Below are 25,196 nucleotides of genomic sequence, written 5' to 3' on the forward strand. Positions count from 1 at the left end.
AATGGGCACACTGCCCTTTAAAAAACTCCCCCTGCCCAAAGCTAACCCTATTTCCTCACCTGTCTCCAAACCAGCTTTGCCGCATCATTCCCTCTGATTCCCCATGCCATGCCACACCATTCTTACACAGGGACAAAACAGCTGGAAGACTGAGAACTGTCACAGATTGGAGATTAAGGAGAAATGACCACCAAATGCAATGTAAAATTCCAGATTAGCTCCCAGAAAAGAAAAAGGACATTAGATGAGGGAGAGGGGATAAAGGTGAAATCCAAATATAGCCTGTAAATCAGATGTGGTGGTGCATGTGATCTTAGTTACTGGAGAGGCGAAGGCAGGAGAACCACAAGTTTGAGGCCAGCCCCGGGCAAAGTTAATGACACCCCATCTCAAAACCAAAATGAAAGGATTTAGAACTTAGCTCAAGAGCTTGCCTAGCAAGTGCAAGGCTCTCAGTTCAATTCCCTGTGCCAAAAAAAGCATTAGAACCTGGGATCAATCCCCAGTATAGCAAATAAAGCCCATAGTTTAGTTGGTAGTAGGGTGCCACTGTTAATTCCTTAGTTTTGATAAATGTTAGATCTTAACATTACAGAATATTGGGTAAAGGATATATGGGAAGTCTTTCTATGGGATTTGTTAAAATTGCTTCAAAAAGTTTTAAATACATCAAGAAATAGAATAGAAGTAAAAACCAAGCCAGGCACTGGTGGCTCACACCTGTAGTGCTAGCTACTCAGGAGACAGAGATCAGGAGGATTGTGGTTCGAAGCCAACCCAAGCAAATAGTTAGTGAGACCCTATCTCAAAAAACCTATCACAAAAAGGGGTTAGTAAAGTGGCTCAAGGTGTAGGCCCTGAGTTCAAACCCCAGTACCACAAAAAAGAAAAAAAAAAAGAAGAAATGAAAACCAACCAAATGGAACAAGATTTCCCAACAGCTTCACAATTAGACAATGCAGCCTGTGGTGAGCGGGCTGGTGTCAAAGGGGTGATAAAAGTCCAGAGATTACGTGAAGCAAGGGCACTGGCTGCAGGCAGAACGTGCCAGAAACAGCCCACTTCCTTCTGCCTTTGCTCTAGCCTTTGTGAGAGACCCACTGGAAACTTCTCATGTCCCCAGACCCAGCAGGGCTCTTGGCCAGTGGAATACAGATTTCAGAGAACTTGGAATGAGAGGCTGCATTGAGTCAGAGGCTATTTGTGACTTGACCAAGGTCTTTGGGGATTGGGGTAAAGCCAACTCCAATGTGCCCATAATGTCAGGACAGGAGGCAGCTGGGTTTCAAAGTAAGCAGATTGTTGAGCTGAAGAGGCTAGAAATGAGCTTGGAAGATGGAACAATAAGGAGGGCTGTGAGTAAAAAGAAAGCCAGCCACGGTGGGGGAGGGGGGTGTGATAGGGACTCGGGCATGGAGAGAAGGATCAAATACCTGTTCACCAGCTCTTGAGCAAAGGAAATGAGAACTGATTACCAGGCAAGGACCAACAAGAATTTCCCAAAGGAAACTGAGAAGGCATCAGATCTCATCCATTGAGCATGACTGAGAACTAACACCAGGCCTTGGCCACTGCCCAGGCCCCACAGAAGTGACCGTAGCAGCCAGTCTGAGGACTGAGGAGGAAGTCATTCACATGTCCTTTGCAGGCTTAACATCCCTCCAGTCAATGAACACACACTCCTTGCTCCCATCACATGCAAAAAATCCCAAGCCCCCATCATCATGCTTAGCACCTAACTACAGAGAAGCTTAACCAAAGCAGTTTAAGAATAATCATTACAGACCAACATTTCCTAAGCACATCCTGTCAACTAGGATTTTGAAAAGAAGCCAGAGAAAGGAGGAGACATGGTCCCTCCTATGCTAGGAATACCATGTATGAACACTATAGAACAGGTTTGGGAAGCCATCCAGGAGCACATGGACAGGCTTAACCAGAAGGCACAACAGGCATGACACAGATAAGGCTCAACCTCCTTATCCACCCAAGCCTCTGAAGACCCAGTCCCATTCTGGGCACTGATATCCTAATTGGGGCTCAGGTGCCTGCTGGCAGAGAGCCAAGCATTCTCCCTTCAGTGTGTCCTGGTTTTGCTCCTGCTGGGGTTCCTAGCTGAGTTCACCCTAAGGCTAAGAATTCCTGAGCATCAAGGCCTCCAGCACACCCATGCCACATCCACCCTCTTTCTCCCCCTTCCTGAAAAACTGGGTGCCATGTGTCTTGTCTGTCTGCACGCAGATAACAAGGCAGCATGTCACATCTCCCTGCCACCAGCTTACCCTTTCCTTGCCCATTCACCACACCTGGTCACCACATCCAGGTTTCAAATACAAATTTAATCACTAAACTAAAACTAAAACCCATAACCCCAGCCAGATGTGGGGTTATGTGGCACGCCACATAACCTGTGGCTCACGCCTGTAATCGTAGCTACTCAGGAGACAGAGATCAGGAGAATCATGGTTCAAAGCCAGTCTGGGCAAATAGTTCAAGGGACCCATTCTCAAAAAAACTTTCACAAAAAAGGGAAAAAAGAGGCTGGTGGAGTGGCTCAAGGTATACACCCTGAGTTCAAGCCCCAATACAAAAAAGAAAGAGAGAGAGAGAGAGAGAGAGAGAGAAAGAAAGAAAGAGAAAAAAAGAAAACAAATGCAAGCTGGGGACCAGGGGCTCACACCTGTAATCCTAGCTACTCAGGAGGCAGAGATCAGGATCAAGGTTCAAAGCCAGCTCAGGCAAATAGTTAGTGAGACCCTGTCTCAAAAATACTCCACACACAAAAAAACAGGCTGGCAGAGTGGCTCAAGTGGTAGAGCACCTGCCTAGCAAGTGTGGGGTTTTGAGTTCAAACCCAGTGCTGCCCTCCCCAAAAAAAAGAAAGAAAAAGAAAAGAAAACGAATGCAGAAGTATTAGAAGAAAACAGGCATGGTATACTTCCTAAACTCACACATAGACTTTTTTGTTTCATATTGAGAAACCAGTGTAACGCTATATAATAAAATTTTGCAATATATTTCCTATTAATTCCTATTAATTTAAGCCTTTCTCAAGAAAAATTACGAAGTTGGGGGATGGGATGGCAAAGTGTTTAAGAAAAAGCAGTACCACTTATAAATTCGTTTCTCCTACTCAGAAAACCCTTACTGGGGGTGGCACTGATGGCAGCAACTGCCAGCAGGCTTCTTCTCTCCTCATGCACTGTAGAGCTGCTTTGTGATCCAGACATCAAATCCTACTAAGCAGAAAAGCACATCACAAGCCTGCTTATTATCTTCAAGACAAAGGGAAAATATAGAAAGCAGATCAGCTGCAAACTTCCTCGATAATTGCCAAGGAAAGGAGAGGCTGCCAGAATCTAGCCCTTTTTTTCTCCCCATCTGTTCTTTTTTTTTTTTTTTTTTTCCTTTTTCAGTGCTGGGTGTCAAACCAGGCCTTGTGCATGCTAGATAAATGCTCTATTACTGAGCTAAGTCACCAGCTCTTCACGAACTATATATTTTTTTCATTTGTTTGTTTTGATTAGTTGTTTTGTTTTAATTTTTCTAAGACAGGTTCTTGCAAAGCTGCCCAGGCTGGCCTGTAGCTCCCAATCCTGCCTCAGTGGCCCAAGTAGTTGAGAATACAGGCATTGCTTGGCTCCCATCTAAAAAATGGAATTAGACTCTGGCTTAATAATATCACAGAATAAAAATTAGAATAATTGAGTTCTCAGTGTTGTAGCAGCATCACGCTCCTCCAGGATCCCAGGTGCATTGCGTCTTTACTCACCCTCTTCCCTCTTCCTGAGTATCTGTTCCTCTGGCGCTAAAATGAGTCAATGTCTGCTCCCTTTAGGAAGGCTTTCTGCACTGTTTGCCCCATTTGTTTTCACTTCCCCCACTTTTTTTTTTTCCTCTGTACTGAGCTATATCCTCTTTTAAATGTTTTGGTTTTTGCCATTACTGAGATTTTAATTCAGGGCCCTGCTCTTGCTAAGCAGTTTTCTACCACTTGCCAAATCCCCAGTTTTGAGACAGGGTCTTGCTAAGTTGTCCATGTTAGCTTTGAACTTGCAATCCTCCTGCCTCAGGGGAATCCAGGTGTGCACCACCATACCTTTCAAAAGATCTTTAAGAACCTGCTACTCTTTAGCTCACAGAGCTGCCTTCCCTATAGACTACAAGCCTTTATGGGCAGGAACTGTGTTGGTCACCTCAGTATTCTCAGACCTAGCTCGGTGCCTGATTCCAAAGTCTTTTAACAAATGTTTACTGAGCTGGGCGTGGCGGTGCACACATATAATCCTGAAGCTGGGCCACGAGAATCATGAGTTTCAGGCCAGTTTGAGTTGCATAGTAAGTCTGTGACCAGCCTGGGCTACAGAGAGAGACCTTCTCAAAATTTAATAAAAACAACAAAATGCCTACTGAATGAATACATGAATATGCTCTACCCTACTCTATTGCTATTGTAGGCAGATAGTTAAGACATCGCAGGAAAGGAGAACTGCCCCTGACTACAAGACTCCATTCCAAAACCCCAAATGGCTCAACTTTGACATAATGGTCCACATCCTTCCTGGACAGAGGATTAAGATAATGGCCTTATGTCCTTTTTTTGGATGGGACTGGGATTTGAACTCAGGGCTTTGCCCTTGTGAAGCAAATCCTCTACCACTTGAGCCACACCTCCAGTCCATTTTGTTCTTGTTATTTTGGAGATGGGGTTTCATGAACTATTTCCCCAGGCTGGCCTCAAACCATGATCCTCCCTATCTTGGCCTCCCAAGTAGTTAGGATTACAGATGTGAGCCACCAGCACCTGCACCTGTGTCCTTCTTATGGAGTCCACTCCCCATATCCAGGTTAAACCAGGAAGGGCAAAGAGGATCAAATGTGCATGCTTCCAGCAGCCTTTGTGCAATGGCCTAACTATTTGGGGAGGGCTACAAAGGGAGGGCTCTGATTTTGTGCCACCTAGTAAGCCCATCTATTGGATAAAACCCAAAGCCTGCACAGCTTCAATCGTTCCTTCCACTGCCCACCTCATCCCTTGAGGTGTACTTTTGCTTGGCTAATAAATTACTCTTTACTAGGTCCTTACTGTTTGTGGTTCTTTTGCCACACCTGGAGCAGCACCTTAATCTTAAATGTTGTGCCCAAGAATGCAGGAACATCTGGAACATCCCAACCACTGGTAACACACTGAGCTTTTGGTTTTTTTTTAAGGGGGGTGGGTGGCCTGGGGTTTGAATTCAGGACTTTGTGCTTGCAAAGCAAGTACTCTACCACTTAAGCCACACTGCCAGTTGAGCTCTTGGCTTTTAAGAAAAACTACTCAAATGATCCTAGTCTTGGTGTTCATTAAAATTCAAGGCTAATGTAGCAATAGCCCAGGAGTCTAAAAAGAACCTATGAAGGGCACTAATATTGTTTACCCAGGTTCAAATGCAAGGGGCTCGGGAAGAGGGTAGGCCAGTAATGTTCACATTGAAGAGACAACTTCAAGAAAGTAAATCTGGTCAACTCTCTCAATCATGCTGATGGAGAAAAAAGATGGCGGCACCAAAAATTCCACCCAGTGAAGAACCTATAGGTCAATATCCTTAAGGCATGTCTTACTTCTTTGCAGAAAATTTGTCTTCCAGATTTGTTTCAAGCTATAAACACATGACAAAAGATGACAGATATCCAATGCAGTCACCTGTACAGGGCAGGAAGTTCCCCTTACTTGGCACAGTTCTAGGGACCTGCCTGGATGGTTTGTTTTTTGATTTTGAGGTATTGGGGATTGAATCCAGGGCCTCAAGCTTGTTAGACACCTACTACTACAGTTCCAGGCCTGTCTATATGGCTCTTGTAGCTCCCTTCCTGATGCTGGTGGAAACCAAGGCTTTAGGGTGACCTCCACCCCAGGCTGCCCCATCAGGTCAAAGTTGGAATGAGAACTGGCAAGCTTCTTACATCCACATAAGGGCAAAATGTGAAAAGGAAGCAACTCGGTCAAGATGGGGGAGAGATGGGAGACTGACATCCCTTCCATCTACGATAACAGTAGCTATTATACACTCTGGTGAACAGGGACAGGAAAAACCATAAGCAAAGAAGCAGGACGCTCTGACCCCAGACTACCTGTTAAAGAAATGAGGCAGGAGGGAGGGTGTTCAAAATGCAAGAGGAAGACCAGTCAGGTCTGGGATGTCTTTATCCCAAACTTTCCTCTTCTCCCTTCTCATTCAGCTATCTACCTTCCTCCTCCTAGAGTCTCTTTCTGAATCCAGTGCACTTTCCACGCCCCAGAGTATGGCTCCCTATCTCCAACACACACCTGGTCCTGTGTGGTCCACAAGTCATTTTAACGTCTCCCACTTTCAAGCCACAATCTCTTTACCCAACCAGCTATCCATTTCTCTGTGTATTCCTATCACCTTCCTTGAGAGCCTGGCCCCTAATTACATTTTCCATTTTTCTTTCTCCAGTTCAGCAACCTCCTCTCCCAGAAGGTACTTCCTGTCCTAAGCTCTCTTTCAGTCATCTATGATGGGCCAGCCACTTAATAATGACCACTTCCCCTCAAGCCCCCAAGGACTCCTTCCCCCGGACCCCCGCCTGGGCGACAGCAGTCCCTATACCTTTAACAAAACCTCCACGTGCCTGTTGACAGCGGTGACAGCATTTCCTCGTCTCTGCTCCCGCCCCCGGAGGCGCTGCCCATTGGCCATTGGAAATATCTGTTCGCACTCCAATTGGCTACGCGCTCGGAAAACTCCAACCAATGATCTCTCCGCGTCTGTCGCCCTCCTCCGATCATGGACACGCATTGGCTGATCCTGGACACGCATTGGCTGATCCTGGACACACATTGGCCCTGAAGATTTAGGACCTTTTGGTTTGACTGGACCGCTAGCAAATCCTTCCTTCCTGTGTTCGACTACCAGACTGAGAAATTGGTTCCGAACCCGGGGCCAGGCGACGTCTGATCACGTGGCCTACGGCCCCATGACGTACGGGCTGCTGGGCGTCGCTGTGACGTTCGGACGACCTGCCAAGTGGCCGCGTTACCTCCGCCACCTGTGCGGTCGCGGTGCTGTCATGGACCTGGGACCGATGCGCAAGAATTACCGCGGGGACCGAGAGGTGCCGCGGCCGTGAAGGGCTTCCCAGCCGGGCTCGGGAAGGAGTTCCCGTAGTCATCTACCGAGGGGAGGGTTGGAGGAGCCCCTCTGGGCTTCAGGGGCCACCCTTGAGACTAGAGGGTTTGGGGGTCACCCTGGTGGGAGACGGGGGTTTCAGAGTCAACCACTTCTCGGAGAGGGAAAAACGTGGATGAAGGTGGGTTCAAGAGGCAACTTGTCTGAGTGGTAAGAGGCGCCAATTCTGGAGCCCACCTGGGTTGGAATTGAGCGCTTACTGGATGTTAACATCTTTGGCAATTTACTTATTCTCTCTGGTCCTCAATTTCCGTATCTGTAAAGTGGTAGTACCTACCTCAAAAGGATGCGATGGGCTTAGGTATTCGTAAAGTGCTCAGAACATGGGGAGGCAGAAGCTCTTAGCTCCTTTTTTTTTTTTTCTGTGCTGGGATTTGAACTCAGGGCCCACTCCTTGAGCCACTCCACCAGTCCTTCTTTGTGATGGGTTTTTTCAAGATAGGATCTTGCGAACTGCTTGCCCGGGCTGACTTGGAACCGCTATTCTGATCTCTGTCTTCTGAGTAGCTAGGATTACAGGTGTGAGCCACTGGTGCCTGGTAGCTATTAGCTCTTAACTACTTTTACTGAAGTACCTTCTCACCTGGAGGAAAAGTTCTTTTCCCTCTTCAGGTTAAAAATGAGGAGAACTGTTTTGGAATTAGGGTCCAGAGCCATAGTTGCCAAATTTGGTTGCCTTCTCAGAAACGATTGTTTAAAATGCAGTTTCTTATTGAATCTCAGACCTACTGCATGAGAAATTATGGGATGAGTCTTAGGATTCTGACACACAGAGATGTGTGTCAGAAACCCTGAAACTCTGATTCATCCCTTACTAGCTGTGGAAGCCAGCAATTTATTTGGCCTTTTTATCCCTGTTTCTTTACCTTTAAAATGGAACACAGAATCTACTCCTGGCTACGTACCTTCTCACCTGGAGGAAAAGTTCTTTTCCCTCTTCAGGTTAAAAATGAGGAGAACTGTTTTGGAATTAGGGTCCAGAGCCATAGTTGCCAAATTTGGTTGCCTTCTCAGAAACGATTGTTTAAAATGCAGTTTCTTATTGAATCTCAGACCTACTGCATGAGAAATTATGGGATGAGTCTTAGGATTCTGACACACAGAGATGTGTGTCAGAAACCCTGAAACTCTGATTCATCCCTTACTAGCTGTGGAAGCCAGCAATTTATTTGGCCTTTTTATCCCTGTTTCTTTACCTTTAAAATGGAACACAGAATCTACTCCTGGCTACTGTTTTTTGTTATGAAGTCATTGCTATGAGGACTAAATGAGTTAATATTTGAAAAGTGTTTTGATCAGTATCAGGCATATAGTAAGCACTATATGTGTTCATTAAGTGAAATAAAACTCCCTTCCCCAGGCATTTGAGGAGGCTCATCTGAGCTCCTTGGACCCCATGAAACAGTTTGCTTCCTGGTTTGAGGAGGCTGTTCAGTGTCCTGACATCGGGGAAGCCAATGCCATGTGTCTGGCTACTTGTACCAGGTGGGTATAGCCATGGACTCCTGTGTGGGTGGGTACAGAATAAGTGGGAAACTTAAAAAACTCTCAGCTCATTGCATGTCATCTTTATGGTTCCAGCTCTGTCGGTAAAATGTTGTATGGTCTCAGGCAAGTCACTTGTCTTTTCTAACCCTCAGTTAACCAATCCTTGTTGGTAAACCAAAGCCCAGACCACTAAATTCCCTTTCGGCAGTACAATGCAATGCTTGCTGGAGGCATCGCTCAAGTGGTAGAGCTCCTGCCTAGCATGCATGAAGCCCTGAGTTCAAACCCCAGTACTGCCAAAATAAATAAATAGATAAATAAATAAAATGCAGTGTTCTGTGTCCTTGATGCACCCAGTTACAACCCCATGCATCCATGTCACCATCTGCCCTTCCAAGAGCTATATCTCCTGGGACTGCTCCATGAGGCTGTGTCCCTCTTTTGAAACCTAGTATAGTGCTTGGCTCTGTCATTGATTTGACAGTCATACCCTTTGAGATATTTCTCATATTAACTTCTTACTCAATTCTTTTTGTCTCTCCTCACTAAAGCTCAAAGCTTGAAGGCAGGGCTCTTGTACTGTCCCCTGGGTATCCCCCAGAACTCTGGGCAGAATACCTGATATAATAGCCCATTTTCTATCCCTAAGCACTGGCTGGTTGCTTTATTGTTGGTCCCTGCTCTTAGGGTCTTGTTAGTTTGCCAGGGCTGCTATAACAAAGTACTGTAGTATTGAGTACTATAGACCGGGTGGCTTCAGCAAAAGTTTATTTTTCACAGTCCAATTTTTCTGGAAGATAGAAGTCCAAGATCAAGGTGCTGTGAGGTTTCTGGTGAGGTATCTGAATACAGGTGCCCTTTTACTGTGTCCTCACATGGCTTTTCGGCGTGTGGAGACAGACTGCTCTGTGCTGTCTCTCCTCCTACAAGGACACCAGTCCTATTGGATTAGGATCCCAATCCAACTGACTTTATGTAACTGTAATTACCTCCTAAAAGGCTCTGTCTCCAAATACAGTCACACACGGGGTTGGGACTTGAACATATAGGTATTTGGAGGATACAAGTCAGTTTATAACAGGGCCCCAGAAACAGTGCCTCCCTTGTCTTCTACTGGGAGCCCCTTCACCGGCAGGTGAGTGAAGTTCCCAGGACAGCATGGGTGGGCTGTGTTGGCAGAGGTGAGTTTGTGGATGGCCTAGGGAAGGTGCCCAGAGTGTCTAGGCCAGAACAGTCCACCTCTCATATAGCTCTGGGCTAGTCTATGCCTGCAGGAATGGACAGCCTGAGAGCCAAATAAGGAAGGGGGCACAGCTGGAGAGCTTGCTCAGACGTCTTGTGGGGAGGGAGACCGAGGTGAGGACGTTGAAATGGGCTTTGACTCCAGTGCTCTGCTGTGTGCCCCTAGAGATGGAAGACCCTCTGCCCGCATGTTGCTGTTGAAGGGCTTTGGCAAGGATGGCTTCCGCTTCTTCACTAACTACGAGAGTCGGAAGGGAAAAGAGCTGGTGAGGGTTCAGAGTAAATCCAGGGCTGGCTGCACCCAGCCTCCACCCTTGCCTGCATGGCTTCTCATGCCACCCTTCCATTCACTTCTCTCTGTGCCCAGGCTTCCTTCTGCCTCCAGGCCTTTGTACTTGCCATTGTTCTCTTTGCTGTGAATGAATGAACCCCCCACCCCTATCATCTGATTGATTCCTATTAGCTCAGGTTCCTTTAGGTCTCAGCTCAGATGTTGCCTCCTCAGGGAAGCCCTCCTTGACTGTTACACTGAGCCAGCCTCTGGTGCTGTTAGCTGTCGTTATAGCTTTCAACTTTCCTTTCTGCCTTTTTTTTTTTCTTTTAGTTTGTGATTGTGCATTTATTTATGTGATTATGTGGTTGATATTTTTCTCCTCTGCTAAACAGTAAGTCCCGTGGGAGTAGAGGCTGCATCTTTTTTTTTTTAATTTGTTTTACTCCTAGCACCTTTCCTGGTTTTGGACACAGAGTTGGCATTTTGTATATATTCAGTGAATGAGTTCATGAACTCCCTGAGTTCATGCCAGCCAAACATGCATTTCTTAAAAATCTATAGGTGAGAGAAATGGCCAAGTCTCACCTTTAGGTTAGACTGGCTCAAACCCCAGTTCTACCACTTACTGTGTGTTACTTTGCCTCTCTGAGCCTGCTGCCACATCTATGACAAGAGGCTGACCTTCAAGGGGTTAAATGAGATCAGTGAATACATCTGTTGACAGCCCACATGCTGCAGATCTCCTGCCCACCCCATGCATGCCATAGGCATCCTCTTTTCATCCAGATCACTGTCTATGGAATTCTCTTTCATTTCCAGGACTCTAATCCCTTTGCCTCCCTTGTCTTCTACTGGGAGCCCCTTCACCGGCAGGTGAGTGAAGTTCCCAGGACAGCATGGGTGGGCTGTGTTGGCAGAGGTGAGTTTGTGGATGGCCTAGGAAAGGTGCCCAGAGTGTCTAGGCCAGAACAGTCCACCTCTCATATAGCTCTGGGCTAGTCTAATTGGAGCCAGGAGTGGGGGAGGAGGAGTAGCCAATAGAGAGAACAGAGAGAAATAGGGCCTGTACTGGTAGGAAGGGCCAACGGTATTGACCAGCACCCAGCCGGGGTCACGTCTGAGCAGGTGCGTGTGGAGGGCTCTGTGAAGAAGCTGTCTGAGGAGGAGGCTGAGTGTTACTTCCACTCCCGCCCTAAGAGCAGCCAGATCGGGGCTGTGGTCAGTCACCAGAGTTCTGTGATCCCTGATCGAGAGGTGAGTAGGGCTTCTGTATAGTCCCCTAAATGGTGGGGACCTGGGCTCATGCCCAGAAGCTGCCCCCAGGGGCTGCTAGGGCCCTCTCACTCTGGCAAAGAGAAGAGGATGACCTCCCTACGGGAGAAGGGCAGGGAATGGGGAAATGGGCCTCCTTTGTCTGGCCATCCTGTTGACCGTGCGCCAGGCTGCCTTGCTCTCCTGTGTCCTTGGTGTCTGGTCCAGCACCTGGCCCACAGCATGTGCTCATAAGTCCTTCTTAAATAAATCATTGCCTGGGTCTGCCTCTTCCTACCTCTCTTCCTGAACAGTATCTAAGAAAGAAAAATGAAGAACTGGAGCAGCTCTACCAGGAACAAGAGGTGCCTAAGCCAAAATACTGGTGAGTGATGCCTGGTGGTCATTCAGAAAGAGACACCAGGACCCCGTCTGGAATTATAGATCTTCTCTGGGCAACCCTCATCAGATGCATCCCAGCAGTTTCCTCCAGGAGAGCCTGGGATGTGTGGAAGTTGGTGAGAGAATAAATGTCTGCTTCTCCTTGTAGGGGTGGCTACATCCTATATCCCCAGGTGATGGAGTTCTGGCAAGGCCAAACCAACCGGCTGCATGACCGCATTGTCTTCCGGAGGGGCCTCCCAACAGGAGATTCTCCTTTGGGGCCCATGACCCACCACGGGGAGGAAGGCTGGCTGTATGAGAGACTTGCGCCTTGACTCTGTACTCAGCGGGACTAGGTTCTAAGACAGGGTGTGGAATTGGGAGCCAGGCCCTTCTTTCTAAACTCAGCCCATTTCCTTTCCTACCCCTTATATCTAGGGCTCTCCAGGGCTCATCCTCTGACTTCTCTGTATTCAGTTGGGTCTCAGCTGCTCCGGAGGAGGGTTAACAGTGTCATAGAGAATCACATATGGGAAAGATTTCTGTAATTTTCTGGACTTTGCCTGTGGTGTCCGGAACAACTCCATCTAGGGGTAGCAGCCCACCCGACTCCCTTTCTGGTGACTGTGCCCCTGCAACCCTGTTTCCATGTGAATCATACTGGCCAAAGTTGATTGGTCCCATTGTAGGCACCTGAGGTAATCTATCCAATCAGATTTTCTTGTCAATAATTTGAACTTTGAAGTATAGGTAAGCACTAATGGCAGCCAAGAAATTGCTGTTGTTGTAATTCCCTGAGCTACTCTGGATTATTCTTCCCATGTGTGCTGTGCAGTTCCTCCTTCTGCCCCAAAACTCCTTGGTAAGGGATGGGGTGTGTGGGGTGGGGCATGAGAGCTCCAATTTAGCAAGCACAGGCCCTAAATTCAAACCCAGAACCACTAAAAAAAAACAAACAAACAAAAACACATATGAGCCAAGTACAGTGGTTCTTGCCTGTAATCCAAGCTTCTTGGGAGATAGAAATCAGGATCATGGCTCAAGGCCAGCCTTAGCTACAGGGGAGACCAAAGGCAGGAGGATCAAGGTCCGAGGCTGGTCCTGGGCAAAAAGTGAGACCCTAGCTGAGAAACAACCTAAAAAGCAAGGAAACTGGAGGTGTGGCTCAAGTGATAAAGCACTTGACGAGCAAGTACAGGCCCTGAATTCAAACCCCAGTACTGCTAAAAAAACATCCTGCTAGCTCTGCAAATTTAAGATTTTGGTTTTGTTTCTTGTTTGTTTGTTTTTTGGCTTAAACTAGCTAGAACTGATTTAACATCTAAAGGAATCATAACTCATTTACTGATAGGATATTTTTATAATATTTACCTCCAGCAATTGTTGCCTTTTATGAAAAAGAGATTAAAATTATTCTTGTAGTTCTAAGGAACCCTTGTGTAGAAGTTATAAGATTTCAAACAAGTTCCTCTTAGGAGGACTTAGGTAGTGAGTGTTACGTCACTAGAAATACTCAATCCCTGCTAGTCAGGAATTTTGTAGAAGGGATTCATGTGCTGGTACCTACAGGCCAGCAAAATTTTAATCAAACTTTACTGTCCGTGTTTATGGAAACTGTGTTTTCCCAAATGTAAAATTAAATTATTATAGAAATTTGCTGTTCACACTACCCATACATCTCCTTGCCCTACTCCCCCTTCATTGAAGATAATCCCTAGATTACTGGTCTCCACTCACACTGGAATTACCTGTGGAGCTTCAAAAACGCTGATGCCTGGGTCCTACCCTCAAAGATGGGTTAAGCCCATCTGGGTACAGTTTGAGCACTGGAAAACTTGGATTCCCCCCAAGGAAATCTGTACAGCCAAGATTAAGACTTTCTGGTCTGAAATCCCAGACTACTGCATCCAATTTTGTGTGAAATTCCCAGTGATTGGATGCTCTGACCCCAATCTCTGAACCAATATACCCCCACTCTCACAGCCTGCAATCCTTCCATAACTCTCATCTGAGTTCATCCTGGACTTCACTAGCTTTCTCCCTGTGCAGCCTTGATGAGGCACGGGGTCAACCAGGGACGAGGTCAACTGGCTGCTGGCTGCAGATGAGCAAGCAGCCTGCTGGCCATGGAGTGGAGCCAGGCTGGTCAGTGTTTGCTATGACTCAGTCAAGATCACAGAACTATCATTTGTACTGGTTGGCCTTGAACTTGCTACTGTATACACTGTGCTTTTGACTATATGGGTGTGTGCTTCAGTCTTCTTGACAGGGGTCCTCTGAGGACTGCCCTCTCCTGTGCTGATCCCCCCTTAAGCCTGAGTGCAGGAAAGCCCATCTACCCTGTGGCTGCCTGCTGGATGCCCTTACCTACCTTGTGCTTTTTGTTATTGTGGGCTCTCATGGGCTGTGACCGTTATGAATACATGTGGGTGGGTGAGTGTAGAGGAGCCCTGCACCCTACCTTTGTTATGAGGTGTATGTGTCGTGTCCCCCCCCCCCCAGCTTGTAGCCTAGTCTCAGCTGTTCCTTTTCAGCTCTCTGTTCATCATTCACTGTGCCAAGTGTGTAATAAAATAAAAGCCCTTCAGCCATGTGTGATATTAATGTTTAACCTGGCCTGGTCTCCCACCCCACCGGCCTCAGGAGGGAGGGGAACTAGAGAATTTCTGGGACTTTCCTCCCATCCCACTGCTCACCATGCAGGCTGGGTGTCCAGCAGGGGGAGCTCACTGCCCATGCTCAGCCCGCTTCTGGGCAGTGGAGGCTAGTTCCAGCCGGCCTCCCTTGTCTCCCCCTTTCTCCTTCTTGGGTTGCGTCCCAGTGAAACTGTGGTCGATAACCCATAGCCTCTCCCAGCTCCTGCACATATTTGCACTCTCGGTTCCTCCTCCAACTCCTCGGGTCTCCTGAAAACTTGCAGCTGCCTCGCTCTGACTTCCTGTGCAACCAGATCTCACCCCAGCCAGCCAGCCACCCAGCCCTCCAGCTTAGGGGTGGTGGTCCTACAGTTTTCCTAAAATACTCCTGCAGAGATCGCTTTGGGGCTGTGAGCAGGGTTGTTGTGCAAAGGCTAGAGAGGCTGTGGCCCCTCTAAGCTAAGAAGGGAAACGATAATATCACAGTAGGTGGCAATGCAGTGCTAGAAGTAGGTAGAACTTGGATCCCTGCCTATCCTCACTCACCACCTCAGGGGACCCCAGGATGAGCTATGTAGGAGTTACCTATAATATGGGGTCTAGGGGACACAGCGTTGAGGCTGGTTGGCTTGTCTGTCTTTGGTTCCATAGTCTGTACAGCCCCCTGGGGTGATGGGCAAATGATTTCTTCCCACAAACTAGGCCTAGATAAGGCCCTCCCTCCTTCCTGCCTCCCGCAATGGACTGCTCCTTTCTTCTTTCTGAGCCACAACTTCCTGTTCCCCCAGCAGATGAAACTCAAGAGTGGAAGGTGCTGTGGTGACAGTGGTCACATGCCCAGACTAGCTTCAACTTTAACCCAGCCCTGCCGGTGCAAGCGCCTGACGTAGGGCAAATGACTTTTACCTCTCTGAGCCTCAGCTAACTCATCTGGAAAATGGGGAGGATGGCAGCACCTGTTTCAGTGTTGAGAGAATTATATGGGTAGTGCTTTGGCGTGTTTGCTCCCAGCCATCTGTTGTAAGCACTCTATGTGGGAATTACAGCAGACAGGGCTGCAAACTGGGGAAGGTCTGAGCTTCTCCATGGGAGACTTTGTGGATTGAGTAATTGGTAAGACCCTAGAAAAAGTTCTTTGTGGGGGGAAAGGGGTGGGGGAAAGAGGCCTTAGAACAGGCAGCACCCCTGAGTCTTCCATCCCTCTAGCACCTACTCTGTCCTTCATCTACTGAGCTCCCCCTGGTCTGGGTGAGGCACCTAACAAAGGTCCCCTTGTATAGGTCTGTTTGTTTTGGCAATAAATTTTCCCAGCAACAGCTCCCTGGGGTAGGGTGGCCCAGCAGCCTGCAAAGAGCTGACCTGGAAGCTGCAGGACCACATTGTTCAGTGGCCACCTTGGTCCTTCCCAATTCCTACCATGTTCTCAAGAGATTTTGCCAATTTTCTCAAGTTCCCAGGTCTTGTGACTTGAGAAAGAGTCAGACCTAACATAGGATGGGAGTTCTTGCTTTGTTCTTAACCTGAAGCTGTGGGTTAGTGGCATTCTGTAATAAAGGAAGAAGGAAGGAGATGAGTATTTAACTGAGCACCTACTATGGGGACTGCTTATGAGTCACTTCATGTGGTCACTCCCTACAAAATAGGTATTACTATAGTTCCCTTTCCAGGGGTCTTGTTTTATAGGCCAGACAGACCTAGAACTCATAATCCTCCAGCCTCAGCCTTCCCAGTGCTGGGATTACAGGTATGTACCACCACAGCTGACCTCAAAGTAGTCTTTTAAAAAATGTTCCCAAGATCACCCAGCTTGAATCCTGTCCCAAACCACTGACACTTTGGATCAGTTGCCAAAAGCGACTGCTCACAGAAGTAGACATAATGCTTTACAAAGTAAAACTTTAGATAATGGTAGTAACTGTTAAGTAATGCTGATAATGGCTCCCTTTCCCCACAAAGCTGCCAAAGCCTTCTGTCTTAGAGCCCTGGTGGCCTCTGTTGCGCAGAAGGAACAGACCAGTTCCTGCCTCTGTCCCCTTCCTACCAAGCCCACCTTGCTGGTGGAGTTAGGGACCCAGCTCCTTCATTGGTCCACCTGGGGACCCTCCCTGAAATTTGACAGAGCAGGGTGAGCCTGAAGGCCCACTTCACTTACAAGAGGGGAGGTAAAGACATGAAAAACAGCCATCATCATAAAAGCAAGATAAGAGCATAAATATGTCCTCTGCTTTTGCAGCATTGTTTATTACAAAGAGAAACCTACAGTTACTTTTTTTGGGGTATGTGCAGTACTTGGACTTGAACTCAGGGCCTTCACCTTGAGCCACTCCACCAGCCCTATTTTTGTGAAGGGTTTTTCAAGATAGGGTCTCACGAACTATTTCCCCGGGCTGGCTTCAAACCGCAATTCTTCTGATCTCTGCCTCCTGAGTAGCTAGGATTACAGGTGTGTAATCCATAGCGACGCCTGGCTACAATTACTTCTTAAACAAAATTCTAGGCTCCAGGATTCACCTCTGGGGCTGAACCATCTTAAACAGTAGAGTGAAAGGAGAGGAGGAAACTGGCTGTTTGTAGCTCCTAGCAGAGCTTCCCCACCCACTCCCTCAGTTTGGACTTTTGATCCAATGTGGCTTTCCTTTGAGGGGGTGTGACTCTGCGCATGCACAAATGGTGGCCAAGTCAGGAACCCCAAGGATCACTGATCTGGACTTCTGCAGCACCCTCAGGGTGAGCCCAGGTCCTCCACCCTCCACACCTGGGACAAAGTTCTGGGGAGTTTACCATTTGTGTTAAGAGGTGAGTTCAATGTTTCCACCTCTGGCACCAAGGAAACCACCCCCATCACATGGCTTCTAGAAAATGTACTCTCCTAGGATTGGTCCAGGGAAGGGTCATAAGTAGAGAAAATGAGAAGGAGCAGCAGTTCAGACTCACCCTTGACCCTGTGCCCAGGGAGAAGGTGGAGTCACTCTATCCAATCCCCACAGTGCTACCTTCCTGCAGCAAGGAGGGTTGTGTTACCTGGGTGGCAATTTTCATCCTGAACTGGAGTGCATTTGTACGTGGTTGGGGCGTGGGAGGAACCTGGGACTGCTCAGGCCTTACACAAAGCTGGGGTACATAAATACAAACTAAAAATCAGACATTTCCTGCCAGCAGGCGTCAACTATCCCCAGAGCTTCAGGCTTCAGCTATGACCAAAGAGGCCAGCGTGGCAAGCTCCTGTCTCAGACCCTGCCACTCAGTGGCAGGGAGCAGGGATGTGCTATCGTCCTCCTTGGCCCCTTCATTGTCCTTTGTCCTCCCGATCATCAAAGAGGCTGGGGTTCTCTGCCAGCATGGCTCGAACTTTCTTCTTCTCCTTGAAGCGGCCTGAATTGGAGACTTTGACATGCTTGCCCTTTGTGCTCTTGTCCACAATCTTCTCCAGGCGAGTGTTAAAGTCGCTGTCGGGGCCTTCAGCATTCGCCCTTGGTGGTTCTGCACCTCCTTCTGTCTGGGCGTAGGTGTCAGGGATCTCGTAGAGTACCTTGGGGGTGGATTTCTTTTTCCGGAGGAAGGTCAGCTTCCACCAACCAACATCAGTCATGGTGCTTCCTGAGCCAAGGTGAGGCTTCCTGCAGAGAATGTGGGGAGACAAAGGTCAGTGGGCAAAGCAGGCAGGCTCATTGGACCAGCCCTGTCAAGGTTCGTTCATAAATCACTGGCTATTTTAAGAGTTAAAGAAAGAATTGAAAGTAGTGCAGAATAACCCTAGGATTCAGGTAAGAGCAAAGCTTTTAGAGACTGACAGAAAAAAAGAGTCTGGGAAAAAGGGCCACCAAAGTAACCATCAACAGGGAAGTCACTGAGCCAGGCAGAAGGCACTCTATTGCCCTATAAAGCTGTGGGGAACTTTGGGGTCGTTCCTTCCAGGTCATCAGGACTGTAGGCTGGGGAACAGCTTGCCTGGTCACATTATAGCGGGGATTTTGACACCATAGTTAAGCTTCTCCCACTGTTGCAGGCGGGCAGACCATTGACTAGTTTCACAAACAGAAACACCCTGTGCATTTTGCCTAGAACTCATTACAAAATTAAATAGAGCCAGGGATGGTGGCACATCCTGTGATTCTACCACTCAAGAGGCTGAGGTAGGAGGATCACAAGTTCGAGGCCAGCATGCACTACATAGTGAGTCTCTGTCTCATAAAACAAAAGCAAAACAAAATTACATAGAATTTGTGATATTCCAAGCCATTTGGAGCTTCCAGCAGTGACAGGCAGGCCTGAAATGCTGCTGAGCTTTTTCTAAGGGGAGGGCTGGGAGCTGCACACTGTGAATGGGAAGTCCTGGGACCTGTCTAGCCTCCTGACCTCTGGCAACTACTTCTCTGGGCTTCAGTTTCCTCATCCATCACATCTAACCCTAACGTTTAGCTCTACCATTAGTCCCTAATTAGCACACAGAGGTAGACATGTTTTGCAAAGTAAAACTTAAAATAATGGTAGTAATTATTAAGTAATGGCTCCCTTTCCCCCTCAAGCTGCCACAGGCCAGAAGTTTGAGGAGGAGCTAAAAATCTGGAAGGCAAGCAGGTGGAGCTCAGAGATACATGTGGATTGTGGTCATCACAGATGGTACCTTCCATGAGTGGGGTACAAGAATGAAGCCCAGCCAGGTACCAGTGGCTCGTGCCTATAATCCTAGCTACTCAGGAGGCAGAGATCAGAAGGATCATGGTTCAAAGCCAGCCCTAGGCAAATAGTTCTTGAGACCCTATCTTGAAAAATTCCATCACAGAGAAGGGCTGGCAGAGTGACTCAAGCAGTAAGAGAACCTGTCTTGCAAGTGTGAGACCCTGAGTTCAAACCCCAGTGCTGCCAAAAAAAAAAAAAGACTGTAGTCCAGGCTTCTCCTCTCACAATCTATGTGCACCGATGTAGAGCTGCCTTCCCACAAAAGTGCTTACTAATTTCCACAAAGGTGCTTATGAGCTAGTGGAAGTTCCAAGAGATGAAGTTGATGTCTGGAGCACGTAAAATAGGCAGGGGTGAGCATACTACAGGAATTAAGATCACTGAGAAGCCTGGGTGCTAATGGCTTACAACCATAATCCTAGCTACTTGGGAGGCTGAGATCAGGAGGATCATGGTTTGAGGCCAGTCCAGGCAAATAGCTCATGAGATCCTACCTCCAAAATAATCAGAGCAAAATGGACTGGAGGTGTGGCTCAAATGGTATACCTGCTTTGCATGTGTAAAGCCCTGAGTTCAAACCCAAGTCCCCCATCCCCCACCCCCAAAAGAGAAGATCACTGAGAGATCAGAGTGGTAAGTAAAAGCATCCTGGATGTGGGGAGATTGGTGGTCTGGTTCTCAGATCTCTTAGGTATAAGCTGTGACAAATCTGGGAGGAGAGTGAAGAAGCCAGCAGACGCCAAGAAGGTAGATGGCCAGGTGGTCCAAGCACAAGTAAATATATCAGCTTGAACTGAATATATTATGGGGCTTGAACTCAGGGCCGACACCTTGAGCCACCCCACAGCCTTTTTTGCGATGGGTTTTTCGAGATAAGGTCTCACGAACTATTTGCCTGGGTTGACTTCAAACTGCAATCTTCCTGATCTCTGCCTCCTGAGTAGCTAGAATTACAGGTGTGAGCCACAAGTGCCCAGCTATCAGCTCCTTTTAAAAGCTGATGGTTGGGCTCTTTTTGCTTCCTATCTACCATGATGTGAGCTGCTCCTCCATGACCTCCTGGCCACAAAGGATTGAACCTTCTGAAACTCCATAAAGACTTTGCGTTTATGTCAGGAATACAAATTCCCACGCTTGGTTGGAAGACCAGAAACTTCCCACTAAGTCACAGAGGGGGTTGTGTCTGGGCAGGCTTCCTGAGAACAGACCATTTTCCTTAACTTGTATCAATTTTTGTCTGAGTTCTATGTTGAGCTAGTATAACACATTGCTGGCTTTAATGTCTCTTTTTTTTTCACTTATTATAGTTAATATTTACCCAATATCATTTAAAAATCTTGACTTTTTATATACATGCTTCTGCTTTTTTATTTTTTCAAGCTATTTTATTAGTTGTAAATCACATATTGACTCTCACTTCCATAAAGGAAAAAAGAAATCACTGAACAATAAATGTGGCTAGAGCTTGTTAGGGGAATTTTACAACACATCTGTAGTGATTAGATTTTTTTTTCCTACATTGAAAATGTGAGCTGCTTCCTCTCCCAATCAGCTATTGGTCTCTCAGCTCTTATAACCTAAAGTATTCTTATAATCTGCATAAACTCTGAATGAGCTTCTTTCAATACAATTAATTCTGTGGCCTCTTTATAAAGCTGATTGGCACTATGGATGTAGCTCAATTAGTAGGGCATTTGCTTAGAGTGCACGAGGCCCTGTGTTCAATCTCTAGCATCAAAAAATAAAATTTTTAAGAAATCCTGATGGTCTTCACTATGTTTTGTGAAAAGACCAGAAAGCTGAGTGCCTGTGGCTCACACCTATAATCCTAGCTACTCGGGAGGCAGAGATCAGGAGGAGCACCATTCGAAACCAGCTCTAAGCAAATACTTTAAGAGACCCTATCTCAAAAAAAAAAAAAAAATCACAAAAAAGCGCTGGCAGAGTGGCTCAAGGGGTAACAGCGCCTGCCTAGCAAGTGTGAAGCCCTGAGTTCAAATCCTAGTGCCACCAAAAAAAAAAAAGACCAGAAATATGCCAAATGATTATTAGTGGGTTTCTTTTGTAGAAGGAAAAGAGGATGTTTTCCCCCTCTTTCTCTGATTTCCAGACTTTCCAGAAAGAGTATGGATTTTTTTGGGGGGGAACATATCAAATTCAGGAGAAACTAAAGCACAACGTTGCTCTAGGCTTAGAATGAATTGCGTACCTACATGGGCTGCCCTTTGCTGCTGTGTGTGCTGCCCCTTCATGTAGACACCCTTTTCCAGAGCACATGCCGGGGCACTCCTTCCCACTTGTTTGGTGTTGTGCAGCCCCCACCAGGAGCATGGAGGGCCAGAGGAATACTTCCAGGTATCTAGAGAGGTGAGCTCACAGAGGGACAGCCTGAGAGGTTTGTTTTGGCAGCGTGCCCCGCCTGGGCTTAGCACGTCCTTGCACAGAACTTGGTGTTCCAAAATAGGTTTCTGGAAGGAGTTGCGGGAAGGGCAGGTAAGGAAGGATGGGGTGCTTGCTTGGTCTATGGTGCCCAGTCACTACCTCATTGGTGCCGTGGTCCCACCACTACCCATTTGGAACTGCCAGAGCATTGGGGAATAGAGGGACAGAAGATCCAGCTCTTGAAAATTCTTTCCCACCTGATTTCTAGCCCTAGGTGAGAGGTGGCTTCTGCATATGCCAGTAAAAACTGACTTGATTTAGCGGGTACCATATTTTAAGTTCGTATCCACAGATTCTAACTCTCTTTGGAGTAAAGGGAGCCACAAGTCACAAAGTATTTGTCAGGAAATAATAGAAACAGGAATAGCCTAGTACCCTGTCTTGGGGACTTCACCAAGACATGAAAACACTGGTGCCCTGTGTCCTAGACTTGTATCCTGGACTCTCTAGGATGCTCTTTGCCAGGACTTCCTGATGCTTCTGTCCTGGAGGACATCTGAGTACCAGTAAGCAGGTGTTTGCCCCTTGAGTCTAACATATGGAAATCTGAGTTTGCAAAATAGATAAATGAGCAGACTATTCTGTTTTACAGAATAACCCAGCTACAGGTTATTTAGTGAACATTAAAGACAGTGTGAAAATCTTGAGTTTTTTTTAAAAGGTGATGGGATATCTAAATTTCCCAGATCTCCAAAGTTGCAGAGAGCAAGGTATCTCCAGCTACATGCCCAATCACAGAAGCCCAGAAGAGACTTGGGGTGGGGAGACAGGTACTTGGGGTTTCACACGGATCCTGCATTTGGTGACGTGTAGTGGGACCTGCACTCTGCTTGTACAGGGCCCTGACTTGGTCAGGCTGAGGGCTGGGCCCTTGCCCTGGGGCCCTGCAATCCGGGGGATGATGGAAATCAGCCCCACCTCTGCTGCTTGCATAGCTTCAGGGCCCACAAAGGGCTTCATGGAGCAGTCTGCCACCCCCTGCCTTGGGTGGCCAGCACCATGATATGCATGTGGGTGCCCCGGACAGGGCCCATAGTCTCAGCTGTGTTCTGTGAGCTGCTCTGAAGGGCTTTGTCCACACTGGGCCAGGCCCCTTCTGAGCTGGGCTGAGTTAACAATTGATTGGGGCTGGGTCAAATGTGCAGTTGGGGGAGCAGTCAGCTTCTACATTTGTAAGACAAAACCCAGAACTCCCTCCCCCTCCCTCTGCCAGGCTCCTAAGGTTCCTTGTTCACCTTGGATGAGACTGGGGTATCCTGGGTAGGATCAGGGAGGTACTTTACCAGACAACCAGACACATGGCTCAGGCTGGAGGATTAAGGGGAGTGGGTTTAAGCTTAGTAAGGAGTTAATAGTAAAACTTTCTTAGCAGAAGCTCTGTTGGAGGCCTGGATTTACTCCAAAAGGCCAGTGATATGAGTCTGGACAGAGATGGGTTCCTCCTCCCTGCTGGGCTAGTCAACCATGGGAGCAAAACTAGGAGCCCTGACTGGGGCCTGTGCCTTGGTTTCCCCTCCCACCAGCCCTCTGCCTGTACCTGTAATCCTGACTGCTTCCGGCTGGAGGCAAGACCTTTCCTAGAGATGGAGTTGAGTGTAGGAGCTGCCCAGGAGGATGAAACTGGGGGAGGAGAGGGTGCCTCCAGGGTGCCACGCAGGCCAAGGCTCAGCCAGGAGAGGTGGGTAGAGCAGCTGCACTTTGTCAGGTGCAAGAGCAACAGGTGCAGGAGCCGGTACCTGCTCTCTATAGCTCCCTGAGTCAAGGTGAACCTGAAACCCAGCCCCTCCCAGCTAAGTAAACAGAAGCAAAGGCCGGCTCAGGCTGATGAATATTCATCACCCCAGAAATCCAATCCCAGCGCCCCTGCATCCACCCAGAAGCCTGGGTCCTCCTGGGACCGCCACACTGGAGGAATGAATCCCAGGGGAAGTCTGGGGTGGGGGAACACAGAAACCTCTCTCCTCAGTTTCCCTTCTTTCCAGTATCTGGTGGCACCCCCAAATATTGCCAATGTCACTCCCACCCATTTCATCTTCCAAAGAGGTTCAGGCATGGACCACCACCTGGATGTGGCCCAGGGCACAACCAGAAAGGGTTAAGGGCTGCTGCTCAGGTGACTGCTCCAGAGGCTGGCGGGCTGGGCATCCCAGCTCTCTTTGAACTCTCTGAGTCGAAACCAGTCCCTGGTTAAACTGGTTGGCAGACCGGTTCCCAGCCTGTCTGCAACCCGCCCGGCCCGAGGCCCTGAAGCTCCTCCACTGCACTGGATGGGGGCTGGAGTTCCCACCTAGCCTGAAGGCCCCTCCTCAAGATCTCCCTGGGAAAAGGGGCACCATCACCTCCTTAGGCTAGGCTCACCAGACCATAACAACCTCATACATTCTCACCTCCCTCCTCCCTCTTAGAGGTGGGCTTCAAGAGCCCTTGAAATCCTATGCAAAATTCCACGTGTGGGCAGAAGGGATTTGGTATTTCTGCATAGGATTATTCTTTTCTCAGACTCTGAAAGGCAATGGCAGCAGTCTCCCCACCCCCAAATACCACTTGGCTCAACTTCTCCCAAACTTCCAGCAGTCTAATAGAAGGGTCTTGCTGTATATTGTAAAGTTGGCAAAATCTGTGGTAAGCTCTCAGGGAAGAGGAAGTGACGGGGAAGCCAGAAGGCAGGTGTGGGCACACAGGTGGGGCAGAGGCAGAATGCGTGTGCACAGAGGGCACCTTCTCATTGACCTGCGGCCCCTCTGCCTCCCACCAGTCCACCTCAGCCAGGCAGCTGGCCTTGGAGGATGTTGCTTGGCAGCTGCCCTGAGATGACCTCTTGCTTTTGCATTCTCTGTCCCCCCAGATGGGTATCTAGTGGGTATCCAGAACCTAATTAGATAACTGATAAGTTAAAAACAAACAAATCCTAAATTAATTATTCTACCTCACACCACTAAGAATTTTCTTGTTCCCCTTAGAGCTTGCTCAAATATTTTCATTTAACATGATAAATGTCATGATTGATTATGCACACACATATATACACATATATAAATAAATAAGGGTATATCATGATCTATTCATGCATTTGCATGCCTTATAGAATTTCAGCTTTTTAAGCCTGGTACTATGTTTCACAGCTACAGAGCTGATTCATAGTAGAACCTTAAGGCCACCTGGAAACCATGAAAGAGAAACAGGATTGTCTTTACCCAAAGAAACTCTTCAAGTAGTCACTTGCTCTTTCCTACTCTCTCTGGACATATGTGAGAGAAAACCCATTTGTTTGACTTCTTGTAGTTCCAGCTGGATAGCTGGTTTGCTCTTGTGTTGTGATCTCCCCAGAGGATGATGCGAGTTGTAGGATATTTTTGCCACGTCCCCTAGTGCAAAATACATACACACAGTTGTCTTAGCTTCCTACATTTGTCACTCTTTGAAAACCCAGTCAACTGTCTGGTTCAGAGGACGCCAGAAAAAGGCCCAAATTCATTGCACCTCAGGTGTTGGGAAGAGTCCAGATGGGTGACGGGATGCATTTTGGTCTGGCATAGAAAACTAGGGTCAGGTCTCCATTTCCTATCTGAACAGGAAGGGGCCTGTCCTGGAGGCCCTCCTTCCTTC

General features: G+C 47.7%; 2 protein-coding genes and 1 long non-coding RNA gene across 4 annotated transcripts in view; 1 reads left to right on the top strand and 2 right to left on the bottom strand.

Moving 5' to 3' along the window:
* The window catches only part of LOC141413746 (uncharacterized), a 36,292-nt gene extending 29,489 nt beyond the window's left edge, over positions 1-6,803 (bottom strand). Inside the window, exon 1 of the long non-coding RNA XR_012438611.1 lies at positions 6,615-6,803. This is a non-coding gene — a long non-coding RNA (uncharacterized lncRNA). The remainder of the gene's footprint in view (positions 1-6,614) is intronic.
* Positions 6,804-6,838: 35 nt separating this feature from the next.
* On the top strand, positions 6,839-14,419 carry Pnpo (pyridoxamine 5'-phosphate oxidase). 2 transcript variants are annotated; one of them, XM_020155240.2, is made up of 7 exons: positions 6,839-7,119; positions 8,554-8,678; positions 10,090-10,189; positions 11,017-11,070; positions 11,323-11,451; positions 11,763-11,833; positions 11,999-14,419. In XM_020155240.2, the coding sequence occupies exons 1-7, from the start codon at positions 6,982-6,984 to the stop codon at positions 12,165-12,167; spliced, it is 786 nt and encodes a 261-aa protein (XP_020010829.1). In that variant the 5' UTR covers positions 6,839-6,981; the 3' UTR covers positions 12,168-14,419. The 2 variants fall into 2 exon arrangements, with proteins under 2 accessions (XP_020010829.1, XP_020010836.1); XM_020155247.2 differs by lacking the exon at positions 6,839-7,119 and adding an exon at positions 7,126-7,314.
* Positions 14,420-16,669: 2,250 nt separating this feature from the next.
* Positions 16,670-23,362, bottom strand: Prr15l (proline rich 15 like). The gene is made up of 2 exons (XM_074045930.1): positions 23,128-23,362; positions 16,670-18,085 (listed from the first exon to the last, which is right to left on the bottom strand). Exon 2 carries the CDS (start codon positions 18,055-18,057, stop codon positions 17,755-17,757), a length of 303 nt encoding a protein of 100 aa, XP_073902031.1. The 5' UTR covers positions 18,058-18,085; positions 23,128-23,362; the 3' UTR covers positions 16,670-17,754.
* Between the last annotated feature and the right edge of the window lie 1,834 nt (positions 23,363-25,196).

The sequence above is a fragment of the Castor canadensis genome, chromosome 11 (genome assembly GCF_047511655.1).
Source record: "Castor canadensis chromosome 11, mCasCan1.hap1v2, whole genome shotgun sequence".
NCBI classification, from domain to species: domain Eukaryota; kingdom Metazoa; phylum Chordata; class Mammalia; order Rodentia; family Castoridae; genus Castor; species Castor canadensis.